We start from the raw sequence: 12,955 nt of genomic DNA, 5'->3' as shown, positions 1-12,955 counted from the left end.
AAAAATGGGTTACAGACCTAAATGTAAGAACTAAAACTACAAAATTCTTAGAAGAAACATTGGATGAAAGCTTCATGACACTGGATTTGGCAACAATTTCTTGAATATGACACCGAAGGCACAAGCAACAAATGAAAAATTTGCATAGGCACATTGGACTTTATGAGAATTTCGTGCATCAAAAGATATTATCAACACAATTTTTAAAAAAGCAACCCACAGAATGGGAGAAAATGTTTTCAAGTAACACATTTAAAATGGATCAATATCCAGAATATATAGAGAGTTCTTAAAATTCAACAAAAAGACCTGATTTTTTAAAAAAGATTTTATTTATTAATTTGACAGAGAGAGACAGTGAGAGAGGGAACAGAAGCAAGGAGAGTGTGAGAGGGAGAAGCAGGCTTCCTGCTGAGCAAGGAGCCTGATGCAGGGCTCAATCCCAGGACCATGGGATTGTGACCTGAGCCGAAGGCAGATGCTTAATGGCTAAGCCACCCAGACGCCCCAAAACCCTGATTTAAAAAATGGGCAAAAAACTTGGATACTTCTACAAAGAAGATATGCAAGTGACAATCCACACATGAAAAGATGCTCAATATTACTAATAATTAGGGAAATGCAAATCACAACTATAATGAGATATCGCCTCACATCCATTAGGATGCCTACTAACAACAAAATAGAAAACAAGTTGTTGGTCTGGATATAGAGAAATGTGAACCCTTACACTGTTGATGGGAATGTAAAAGGACGGCCACCACGGAAACCTGAATAGTGGTTCTTCAAAAAATTGAAAACAGAATTATCAGAGGATCTAGCAATCCCATTTCTGGGTATATATTCAAAAGAACTGAAAGCAGGGTCTCAAAAAGATACATCCGTGTTCATGGCAGCATTATCCACAACAACTAAAAGTTGGAAGGAATCCAACTGACAACGGACAGATGAATGGATAAGCGGAATGTGGTACATACAACAGAGTATTATTCAGGCTTAGAAAGCACAGAAATTCTGACACAAACTACAACATGGATGAACCTTGAGGACATCATGCTAAGTGAAATAAGTCAGTCACAAAACAACAAATACTGTATGACTCCATTTATATGAGGTACTTAGAGCAGTCAAAATCATAGAGACAGGCAGTAGAATGGCGGTGCACTTTCCTCTTTCAATGATCAGTTTTTGTAAAATGCTATGTGGATTTATCACTAGAAGACAAGGAGGAAACCTAACTACATGCTTTGCTCTCTGTGTGTAAACTAAATAATAAATGCAAAATGACCAGCTGCTGACAGATTTTCATGTAAGTGCACAACTGATTACTGGTGATGATGCACATCTATTATTTACCTAGTGATCTGTTCACTGAAGGGCTAGCAGCAAAGTTTGTACTTCATGCAATTACTCACAGTGAATACAACACGGTAACTGAAATCTGAACCATGTTGTGGAGGACTGGTGTTATCTGGCTGAAATCTGTGCATATTAAAGCCCTGTGAAAGTAAGGATTGCCTCTGTGTGAGCATCATTATATATAATAATTATAAAAATGATGCTAGTTTAAAATACATATACATTTTTGATTATATAGACTTTAAAATTTTTATTATATTTTAAATTAGCATCATTCTACAATTAATATATGTCCTGATATTTTATTTAGCCTTATGTTACAAATATTTTCCCACACTGTAAAATACGCTTGGGAAGTATGATATTTAATAGCCTAATGGACTCCTACCCTAAGAATGGAAGTTAATTTCCAACTGAGCAACATCTAGGTTATTACCAAAGTGTTTAATACTAGAGATAATGCTGTGAGAATATATATTTACACAAATCATTCAGTACTTCTCTGATTATTTCCTATGCATAAATTCCATAAAAAGTAGAATGACTACATTAAAGGATATAAAAAATTTGAAGGCTTTTGATACAGACCTATGTATATTTTTATTTGCATCTTTTTGTCCCCAAAGTCAGCTTCAAACTTGGAGGATTATATTGCATTTTTAAAGATTAATTTTCCGTTATTCATAGCATGCTTAAATGTGTCCAGTGAAATTAACAATGGACGTTTGCACTTTTGTTGTTGTGAATTGCCCACTCAAGTCCTTTGCCCACTTTTCTCTTGGGATACCTATTTCTAGGCGATTTATATGAGCTCCTTCTATATAGCACCTCTTTAAGACACTGTCTCAAGGGGCGCCTGGGTGGCTCAGCCGTTAAGTGTCTGCCTTTGACTCAGGTCATGATCCCAGGGTCCTGGGATCGAGCCCCACATCGGGCTCCCTGCTCGGCGGGAAACCTGCTTCTCCCTCTCACATTCCCCTTGCTTGTGTTCCCTCTCTTGCTGTCTCTCTCTGTCAAATAAATAAATAAAATCTTAAAAAAAAAAAGACACTGCCTCAAAATGAACAAGTGTGGAACTCCAAAAACCTCTGGCCGTTATTGCCTTCCTGTCCATTTGTTACCTAAGTGAGATGTGTAAAAATAAAATCACATCACAATTCTGATGTATTTTTAGCTGGTTCTAATAATTTTTAGAGCTGGTTATGAGTCCAATTACTAACAGTTTCCTCAATGATGCACATAAAAGACTCAACCATTAATTATTAACCTTTTTTTTTTTTAAGTCACAGCAAGTGTCCTGGGAACAGAGAATAAAGTCCACTCCCAAAATCTTTATTAACTAGGCTTTGATTTTGGCATGACCCATGTTTCATGGTTCCACATTCAGTTCTTTGTCCCTCAAACTCCCACTTCCTCATTTTCTTCTATTGATCTGTGCTGCTGCCCTGGTCTTGTTTTGTGAAATGAGTGACATGTTTCACATTAAGGCATTACTACTTAATTGAAGGCTTGTAAAGAGGGCAATAAGAGTATGGGAGTTTGGGTCATCAATGGGTGAGAACTATTTTCTAGAGGGGTTGCTTTCTGACACCAGTTACACTCTACCACATAAGGGAATGCCTGCCTATTCAACTTAGCACTAACAGCTCTGAACAACAACCAAATGCTATTTAAAAACCTATCATGGGGTGCCGGGGTGGCTCAGTCGGTTAAGCAACTGACACTTGATTTCGGCACAGGTAATGATCTCAGGGTCCTGGGATTGAGCTCCGAGTTGGGCTCCACGCTTAGTGGGGAGTCTGCTTGAGGATTCTCTTTTCCTCTGACCCTCCCTTTATCTAAAATAAATAAACAAATCTTAAAAAAAAAAAACTTGTATCACTATACTGCAATCACTTCAAGATAAAGGTATAAGAAGTAATGGCAGAAAACACACTTGCAGTCTTGGGAGTCTTTCCAACTACCCAAGTTCAAACACTGAACGTCAGAATCCTGGGGGGTCTCCTGTTAGAAAAGGTAATGATGCTGTGTCCTCTATTTTGATAGCTCAGAGGCTTTTATGCTCACCACTGCTGTGGGGATTCTAGGGCTGGGTTTTTATATTTTGCAGTTACTACAAGTATAGCTATTTTCCAGAAACAGAAGTCCTTGGGCAATGCTACCTGCCCTTTTGTATCCTTTGCTGTCAATCTAAGGCAGAGTATGGGTTATTTCAGGAATATAGGTTGCCTGAGGAAGGTCAGGACAACTCCTGCCAAGAAGAGGTCAATCTCTAGAGACAAATCCAGATGACGCAATTTTAAAGCAAGCAAGAGAATGAGCCATATCATTACCACTCCCTAGGAGGGGCAGGCTTAGCCAGGGCAGGATAGCAAGGGTACAGACGAATTCTCTGGATAAATCTGTACTTGAATCTACGTCGTACTAGACATGGTCTATTCTCGGTTATAGTAAGGAAAGTCAGAAAATATACTGCATTTGTTAGCAATTAGCTTGCTTTCCTACGCAAATATTAATCAAATCCCTCCTCTGCACCAGCCCCCAAAGTAAAGCTGAAGAAGGGACATCTAAGCCAAGAGCTGAAAGCTAAGGAACAGTCAAGTAGAAGGAGGAGGAGCATGCTCTAGACAGAGGCAAGGGAAATCAAAGTACATTTAGAGAACTGAAAAAAGCTGTGGTACAGAACACAGAGTAGGGCAAAGATAGTCAAGAGCTGAGGCTAGAAACTAAGTGTCAGATCATACATGGTTCTGTAAACCTGTTGAGAAGTTAGAATTTATCCATGAATAGTGGGGGATCATTGAAAGGTTTTAAGTCAATGAGTGACAAGATGAGTCTTGCATTGTAAAGAAAGCATGCTGCTTCCACTGTGAAGAAGACAGTAGGCAGGGCAAGAGCAAGCAGAATTCCCAAGGAGAAGGTCACCAGGGCCCTGCAGGCACAAATGGTGGTGGCCTTTATGACACTGTCCATGGGAGTGAAGAGAAGGGAGAGTCTGTGATGACGTAATAGGGCAGGATGGCAAAAGGAAAAGAGGCCAAGATGATGCCTGCATTCTTGGCTGGGCAACTAAGAGGAAGTGAATTTCATTCTCTGACACAGGACACAAGAGGAGAAACAGTTTTAAGGAGGTGATTATGGGTTTGTTTTAACCCTGTTATATCTGAGGTTGTTTATGGTGCATCCAGTGGAAATGTTGAGCAGACAGATGGGCAGCTATTGTCCCTATTAAATGGGGCAGTAACTCCTTAAAGCAGCTGCTTAGTAGAGAACTATCACGATGCCCAACTATCAAGATGCCTGACCTGAGGTGGACTACTCAGTACCTCTGGCCTCCATCACCATAAACCATAATCACCATAAACTATCACCTAGATTTCAGGCCACTGACTATGAAGAGAAAGAACAGACAAGTCCAAGTCCATTACTATTGAAAGAGAAAAATCTACTTGATTATTTCTTGAGAAAAAGAAATTAGAAAAGGAAAAAAAGAAACTTTTCCCCCTATACTTGGTGGGGCACAATTTTTTAAATTGCACAGTGACGTCAGAAACATGAACTGACAAGTATCATGTTGGTATAGGCTTAAATGTTGTTACTGGCAGAATCATTAACTGCTCGGGAGATGGCTCAGGTCCCTACTCATCTAGCCCAGGAGGGAGCTCACATTCTGATGCTCGGTGAGGACTGCCTTCCCAGCCTGACTGCAGAGGGCCAACTTCCCAATGGCTAAGGAAGGCACGGTTAATGCGAAACATATAAACCAGGCTACATACTGCATCTCAGACGAAATGAAGAAAAAGTTTTAAAAACAATGATCTCTTGTAAGTTTGAAAATGCCTATTTTAATTGAGAGAGAAGGAGGCTGTAGCATAATTTCTTATAGCAACTTTATCTAGTTATAAAACTCATGTAGGATGTACAGCCTAGCTTCTCGTTTCCTCTTCTTAAATAAAATATTTAATCCAAACAATTACCTTGCTTTATTTTTTTTTTCAGGAGACATGGTCAATTGGTTATACCTTTTATTAGCCAGATCTTATACTATGTTCCAATTGAGGATTCAAAATCCCCCTGAAACTGAATGGGAAGAAATCAGAGAGGGAGATAAACCATGACAGACTCTTGACTCTGGGAAACAAATGGAGGGTTGTGGAAGGGGAGGAAGGTAGGGGGATGGGGTAACTGGGTGATGGGCATTAAGGAGGGCACATGATGTGATGAGCACTGGGTATTATATGCAACTAATGAATCACTGAACACTACATCAAAAACTAATGGTGTACTATATGTGGGCTAGTTGAGAAAAACCCAAAAAAACAAAGATCTCCCAGAAATTGTGAATTGTGCACAGAACTTGGCATATAAGTGAGTCTACACATTTTTCTGGGAAGAGGGTCTAGAATCCTCAGATTCTTAAAGCAGTTTACATTCAAAACAGACTAAGAATCACTATATCTACCTTCCGATATGATTCTACTACAGTGTATAGTAAAAATACAGGGCACAAATTAGGGGTTGACAGGTTTTCTCTTCTCTTAAGGATATGTTTTCTTTTGTAGGACCAGAATCTGGAAAGAACCTCAAAAGCTAAAAAGTTCATCCACCTGCCTTTAGGCGAAATACCTCCAAAATTATCCAAGTCAGATGAAAACTGAAAGTCTGTTTATTTCTCCCTATGGGAAAGCAATTCCAGCACCTCATTCTGTAACCTAGTACATTTTTTAACAACCACTATAAAATTTATCTTTGGTCTGTATGTGCTCTAGTTGAGGTCCTAAATTGCCTTATCACTATTTTTCTTCACTTTATACACAGCTATAAATGTGTGTTAATCTTTTCCAGAGAGGATATATTGCAATGTTCTTGTCACAGGCCATTTTTAAAACCAGTGACTCTGGTGATCAATGTGTATAGACACAACACAGCTCACGCACGTCAGGCAGACGTCTGGCCAAATACTAGAACATAAGTGTGATCAAGTTACTAGTAACAAGAGTTCAGAGTCTCAGAGAGCTGGGGAAAATCTCTCAGATGACACAGTGCAGGAAGAAGAGGCTCTCCCGCTGTTTCTGTCGGTCAGAGGTATGAATGTGAGACATCTGGTGGAGATCCGACCTAACCATGGGCCCGGAATGTGTGGCCCCCTCAGCAACCCTCAGCCCTCACCTGACCTGTGATTATGGTCCTCTTGCCCTCCCCGAGGGACACTGTGAACTCCAGCCTTCCCATGTACACTGGCCACCTGACTCCACCTGCTTGTCTGCCTCTCGTATAGCTTTGTTTCCTGTGGTCCTCTCTACACGAACACTGCGCAACTCAGGCCTCCCATCTCCAGTGGCTTTCCCAGGGACAGTGGACCCTCTCTGGCCCAGGCAACCCAGCAAACTTGTCCCCTGTCCCGTGGGCTGCCTTTCCCAATAAGGTCTGACCCACAGCCTCAGGGCAGGGGTACCCCCGATCAAGTCTGTCCGTTCTTGAGTAGTCTCGCTCAGCTTTAGGGTACTTTAGACAGTTCTTTGCAAATCTTCTGGTTACTCTTTTTTCATAGCTAATGATGTTTTATATTAAAATTCTATTAAAGTCACTGTGTGGTTTCTCCCTTCTGATTGGACCCAGACTGAAATAATCACAATGAAAACTTATTCTTTGATTACAGTCATGGATAGTATTATAAGAATAGCATCTTCTGGGGCGCCTGGGTGGCACAGCGGTTAAGTGTCTGCCTTCGGCTCAGGGCATGATCCCAGCGTTATGGGATCGAGCCCCACATCAGGCTCCTCTGCTATGAGCCTGCTTCTTCCTCTCCCACTCCCCCTGCCTGTGTTCCTTCTCTCGCTGGCTATCTCTATCTCTGTCAAATAAATAAATAAAATCTTAAAAAAAAAAAAAGAATAGCATCTTCTATTCTTATCTTTCCTTCTAGTTTAACTGTTTTGTGGTTAAAGAATGTGGTCTATACAATTCCAACTTATTAAAATTTATTGATGTCCTTTTAACATAATGCATGGCCAACTTTTTAAAGATGTTTCTGGAAAACTAAAAAGTTACAGTTTCTATTTTCAGGGTACAGAGATGAATCTATTTCTCTTAGCTCAATGTTATTAAAATATTTATGCCCTTTATATAGGGGTCAGCGAACTTTTTCTGTGAAGAGACAGATAGTAAATAATATAGACTTGTGAGCTATAAGGTCTGTGTTGTAACTCCTCAACTCTTGTCAAGGAGCAAAAAAAGCCACAGACAATACATAAACAAATGGGCTGTGTGGTTGTATTCAATAAAACTTTATTTACAAAAATAGGCAGTGCAGGGGTGGGGAGCATCTGGGTGGCTCAGTTGGTTGAGCATACGATTCTTGATTTCAGCTCAGGTCATGATCTTGGGGTCCTGGGATCAGCCCTGTGACAGGCTCTACACTCAGTGGGGCGTCTGCTGGAGATTTTCTCTCTCCCCCTTTCCCTTGGCCCCTCGGAGCATGTGCTCTCTCCCTCTCAAATAAGTAATCTTTTAAAAAATAATAAAATAAAATAATTTTAAAAACTTTACAAAAAGGCAGTGGGCAAGAGTTGGCCCACAGGTCACGGCTTATCAATCCCTGCTCTCTACATCATTAGTTTTATCTACTTGGTCTGTAAAGCAATGAGAAAGAGGAGTTAAATCTCTGAACACTACTGCGTTTTTTGGATTTCCTCCTGTGTATTTTTGGTCCTTTGTTCATATAATTCTATGCTCTAATATTCGACACAAAAAGGTTCATAGTTATTATGCCCTCCTGTGAATTTTATTCCTTACCATTGTAGAATCTCCTCTTTGTTCTGTTAAAAGTGAGTTTTTTTGTACATTAAACCTTACATTTAATATTAAAAATATTTAGAAAGAAAATATAAAATAAGAATGAAATTAAGATCAAAGAGAAGTTTAACAATAAATCCAACTGAATAAATTCATCTATTAAAAGAAAGCAAATCTGAGAATGTGGCAAACGCCAAAACCTGGTCTAGAAGACAGATGTAAAAAAGAGCGTCCCAGAAGTTTTACCAAGAATGGATTCTGCATCTGTCTTTCCTTTTAGATTTTATTTATTTGATAGAGAGAAAGAGAGAGAGTGGAGAGGAGCAGAGGGGGAGGGAGAGGGCCAAGCAGACTCTGAGTTGAGCATGGAGCCCAACAGTGGGGCTCAATCCCAGGACCCCGAGATCATGACCTGAGCTAAAACCAAGAGTCAGACGCTCAACAGACTGAGCCACCCAGGCCCCTCTGCATCTGTGCTTCTTAAAACAGATCTTCTTCATCTGTCTTTTTAAATCTTTTTCTCTATAAATATAATTATTATGCAATGTATCATATATAGCACCAATTTATATATATGTATATACATTTTTTAATTTGATGTCATTTTGAGTCTCTTCTGTAAGAGAGTCTAGTTTGTGTTAGCCTCTCCTCTGCTCACTGGAGCCTCATCTGTTTCCTGCCCTTAGCCCCAGAGACAGCTGGCTGTCTGGGTTCAGCCCCCTACTCTGAGCTGGAGCAGCTAGTGTTCTGTTTTCCACGTAGCTTCATGCAAAAGATATTCTACTCCAAATATCCTACCACTTTGGGGCTTGGGGATGGTCCCTGGGGTTGGAGGATATTCCCTTACTTCATTGTGAGACCACTGCTGTGAGAACATACTCTACATATGCCATTATTTAATATAACCCAGAATTGATGGATCCCCCCCTTTTCTTGTTGAACCAAACCTTTATTTGCTAAATACAATTAAGTCTAAGGAATTTAAGGAATTATTCATCCAAACTGCATTTACCTACCTTTGAAAGCCACAGAGAAGAAAAAGACAAATCCTGGCAGCTTTGAGGGAACTGAAGGTCTGTCTATGCGAAGAACCAGACCTAAATTTCCAGGGATTACAGGGACTCCCAGCCCTTGGATCCCCAAATCTGGAGAGGTTTTCAGGAGTCTTCATGGAACTTCATCAACCCACCCTCTGACTGGCTGCTCTGTAGGAATCATGTGTCTAAGCAGTGGGTCCTCCTCTTTGAGTTTGGGCAAAATTGTTTAGTTGGTCCAAACTTCAAGTTTCTGCTGGGCTCTTTCCATATATTTGGTGGTCTTGTGTCGTCTTACCTGTCTTCATTTAACTACTTATTTCCTTCTGTCTCTGTGGCGATTTCGGGGAGTATGCTCTAGGCCTGCGTGCCTGCTTCTGCATTCCTCGGGAGTCCTGGATGCCAAGGACAACTCTAACACATCTTTTTGAGAGAGAACTGGCCTCCAAAATGATTTCTTCTTCCTTCTTGGAATTCATTTCTCGAATTTTCTACCTCCCATTAAGACGGCTTTGAGATTCTGCCTTAAATACCTACTGAAATGAATGATAAGCCATCTAGTTTTAAAATAAAGTAGAAATTTAGTGTTTCTAGGCCAAATAATCTTCTGAAATTTCTTTTGATTCCAGCTCTGAAGAGAATTAAAGTGGCACAGAAATTCAAGGCATCAAGAAATTCAAATAAAATAACCTTCACCTCAGCAGTGGTCTGAAAGACGCACAAACAGGTGAGCTCTTACCAGCGGAATGAGCAGGCTAATGAGGTCTGTCAGAGGTTTGCTGAGCAGCAGCAGGTCCTCGGCGGCCTGAGTGTCCCCTCCTGAGCCGGACTTCTGCGCCTTGAGCGGGGAGAAGAGAAGGGAAAGGGGGTGTTGGAGATTAGTCGGTTTATCCAGAGGAGCCAGATCTGTTCAGTCCAGGACCTCTAATACTTTCAGAGCAGGCTGCAGACTGCCTGTCTCGGGTTATTAGCCTGGACTCCAGGACCCTTCTCATGAGACCCTGTTCCTTCTGGACAGAATTTGCGCTGCCTACATTCTCTGGCTCAGAGGGACTCGACTGAAAAAGCAGACACCTGCCTTTTAACAACTTGCATCTCTCGCTAGCCAAGGGGAACCACCATAATCGTAGCACAGAGCTTCCCTCTCCCCTTCTCACCCCACCTCCGGTCTTTCCAACTGATTTTGCCAGAAAGGTAGAATTTCCTTCCAGAAAACAAATGTGCGGCTCTACCCTGGAGGTCTGAACCCTTCTGACTCTTGGCTGTTGATCCCGCCTTTGGAAGCACAGTGTGAGAGAGAATACTGGCCTTTTCACATTAACACATTATCCTTTAGAGCAAACAGATTCTCTCTTGGGAAAGATAAGACAGTTTTGCAAACCAGCACCGGGGCCAAGAGGGGGCATGATGCCACTGCTTCCTTGCCAAGCACATGGAAGCAAGCAGACGGGGTCACAAGAGCAATCGCACACTGTGGGACTCTTCCACCAGGACATCCAGCGTCCTCCGTAGCCTCTAAATCCACATAGTCATTTGTTATTGTTACCAAGAAACATCCGGACTCTCCACACCAGTATTCAGGTACCACCTCCTTGCAAAGCTGCCAAGGCTTCCGGCAAGAGAATGCTGCCTATCTGCACAACAGTGAAGTTCGCACCCAGAATGCAATAGAAACTGCTCTCCTTACAAAAATATGGGACTGCCATGGAAGCTCTGTGCACAGAGGGATCCCAGCAGGGATTCCCTCAGGAAGAAAAAGAGAAGCTGAGCTACAATTTCAGGGCCCACCTCTCCTCTCAGATTGTCTCCAGGTCCCTCATGTCACACTCCCTAAAGGCAGCCCCTTGATACCTGCATCTGTGGCCCACTGTGTGCATTTTGTAAAGGGCCCTTTCCGCAGCAAGGGAATAGCTATGACACTGCTATTGTCCTCTCCATTCAGGTCCTCTCCCCTTGCCTCTGGTCTACGATGCACTTGCCCCCGTCACGGCCGTATGGTAACTGACGCCACTCCCAACCATCCAGTGCTCTTGACCCACCCAGTTATGGTCTAAGCAGAAGACGGTAGACTGCACTGGGGCAGGAGCAGTAGGGTTTGAGAGAAGTGGTAGGACTTACTAGATATTTAAAGTAAAATCTACATTATTTGAGGACAGATTAGATGTGGAGTATGAAAAAGAAACATTTTAAGGATGACTCCCAGGTTTCTAGTATGGAGGGTGGTCAGCCTTGCTGGTAGCAGAATGTTTTGGGAGGCAAATCCCGAGTTCAGCTTTGGACTAATTGGTCCTAATTGGTCCTAACAAATTGGTTGAATCTGAGGTGACAATGGAGTGTTCCGGTGATCATTTGAGAAAGTTTCTGGATCTCTAAGGATAGATTTCATGGGAGGACTCTGGGTAGAAATATAAACTTAATAGTCTTAAACATATAAAACCTGGGAATGTCAACTTATGAGCCATCTTTAATATTAAATGGCAACACAGCATTACTCAAAATGAGATAAAGGAGTACAGCGTTAAAAAAATGAAAATAAACAAAAGGCCAGGGAAACACAATTCTATTCTATCTAGCACTGCTACATGAATCTAGTGCATGCAGGTAAGTACTCAAGAGAGGTTTGTTAAATAAACACGGAGGTGGAGTGCCTGGGTGGCTCAGTCGGTTAAGCATCTGCCTTCAGCTCACCTCATGATCTCAGGGTCCTGGGATTGAGCCCCACGTCGGGTTCCCCGCTCAGTTGGGAGTCTGCTTGTCCCTCTGCCCTTCCCACAGCTAGTGCTCCCTCTTTCTCAAATAAATAAATAAATAAACACAATCTTCTAAAAAAATTTTTAAAAACAACGGAGGTAAGGCAGCTGTAGAGAAAAAGAGACAGTCGATTCCTCAGGTAGCTGCTGATGTCCTCACAATGGAGCACAACCTGAAATGGTAGGGCCCGCACCAGCTCAGCACTCACGGTGCTCCCCGATCACCATTACATGCGTGCTCACGATGGGCAGATGACATGAGTCAGCACCCTCTGTAGGGTCTCACCCTCTGCTCCAAAGGATAGCATGCTTACAAACAGCTGTGCTGAAGGCACAGTGTGAAAGTCGAGGTGGACAGAGTTTGTGCGGTTGGGGGGAAGTGAGAGAAGGTGACATGTGACTTCGTCATTTCCACGGTGGGAAGGAGGTCTACAGGGAACAGTGTGGAGAGTGGTGTTTCAGGGGCCAGGATCCATAGGAAGAAAAGGCATGGGAGTGAAAACACTGAAAGCCGACTGTCTGGCGTGGGTGTGGGCAGCCCGGAGGCCTGGCAGATCAGGCGGGAAGGCACCCTGGGGCTGGATCACACCAGACCTTGAATGCCTCACCAGCGAGTTAGAAGATGCCATCACAGATAACGAAATGTCACTGAGGTTTGCCAAGGAAGGGAGCGGCATGGGGATGATTATGGGCGATGGCAGAAAAATCTCCCTTGCATTCAGCACCCAGGCAGAGGGTAGCTGACAGGCATGAGCAGGGGGAACACCACAGAGAGTCAACCTGGATAATTTCAAGAGACTCGTGTCCACATTCCAGTCTCTCAGCAACACCAGCATGTCTGCATAGAAACAGCAGTTTAACAGTCCCATGATCACAATAGCAGTGGATGAAGGTCCCCCATCACTTCACAAATGACAGTCAAGGCCCAGAGACGGGAGAGTCAGGTGACCTGGATTTTCATATGAATTGGGCTTCCTGACCCCCAAAACTCAGTTAGGCTCTCCTCTCTCACATTCA

At 42.4% G+C, this 12,955-nt stretch overlaps 1 protein-coding gene across 5 annotated transcripts in view; it reads right to left on the bottom strand.

The window, feature by feature from the left end:
- ULK4 (unc-51 like kinase 4) overlaps positions 1-12,955 on the bottom strand; it is a 592,175-nt gene that overhangs the window by 175,918 nt on the left and 403,302 nt on the right. For 4 of the 5 annotated variants that reach the window (XM_026496788.4, XM_026496790.4, XM_026496789.4 and 1 more), the window contains one exon: positions 9,928-10,026. In XM_026496788.4, the coding sequence (XP_026352573.1) occupies positions 9,928-10,026 (99 nt within the window). Of the gene's footprint in view, positions 1-9,927; positions 10,027-12,955 lie in introns of those variants that run through there. The other variant, XM_057316008.1, reaches the window with a different exon arrangement.

The sequence above is a fragment of the Ursus arctos genome, unplaced genomic scaffold (genome assembly GCF_023065955.2).
Source record: "Ursus arctos isolate Adak ecotype North America unplaced genomic scaffold, UrsArc2.0 scaffold_20, whole genome shotgun sequence".
Lineage (NCBI taxonomy): Eukaryota > Metazoa > Chordata > Mammalia > Carnivora > Ursidae > Ursus > Ursus arctos.
Note: the sequence above shows the minus strand (reverse complement) of the source record. Positions and strands in the feature narration are given on the sequence as shown.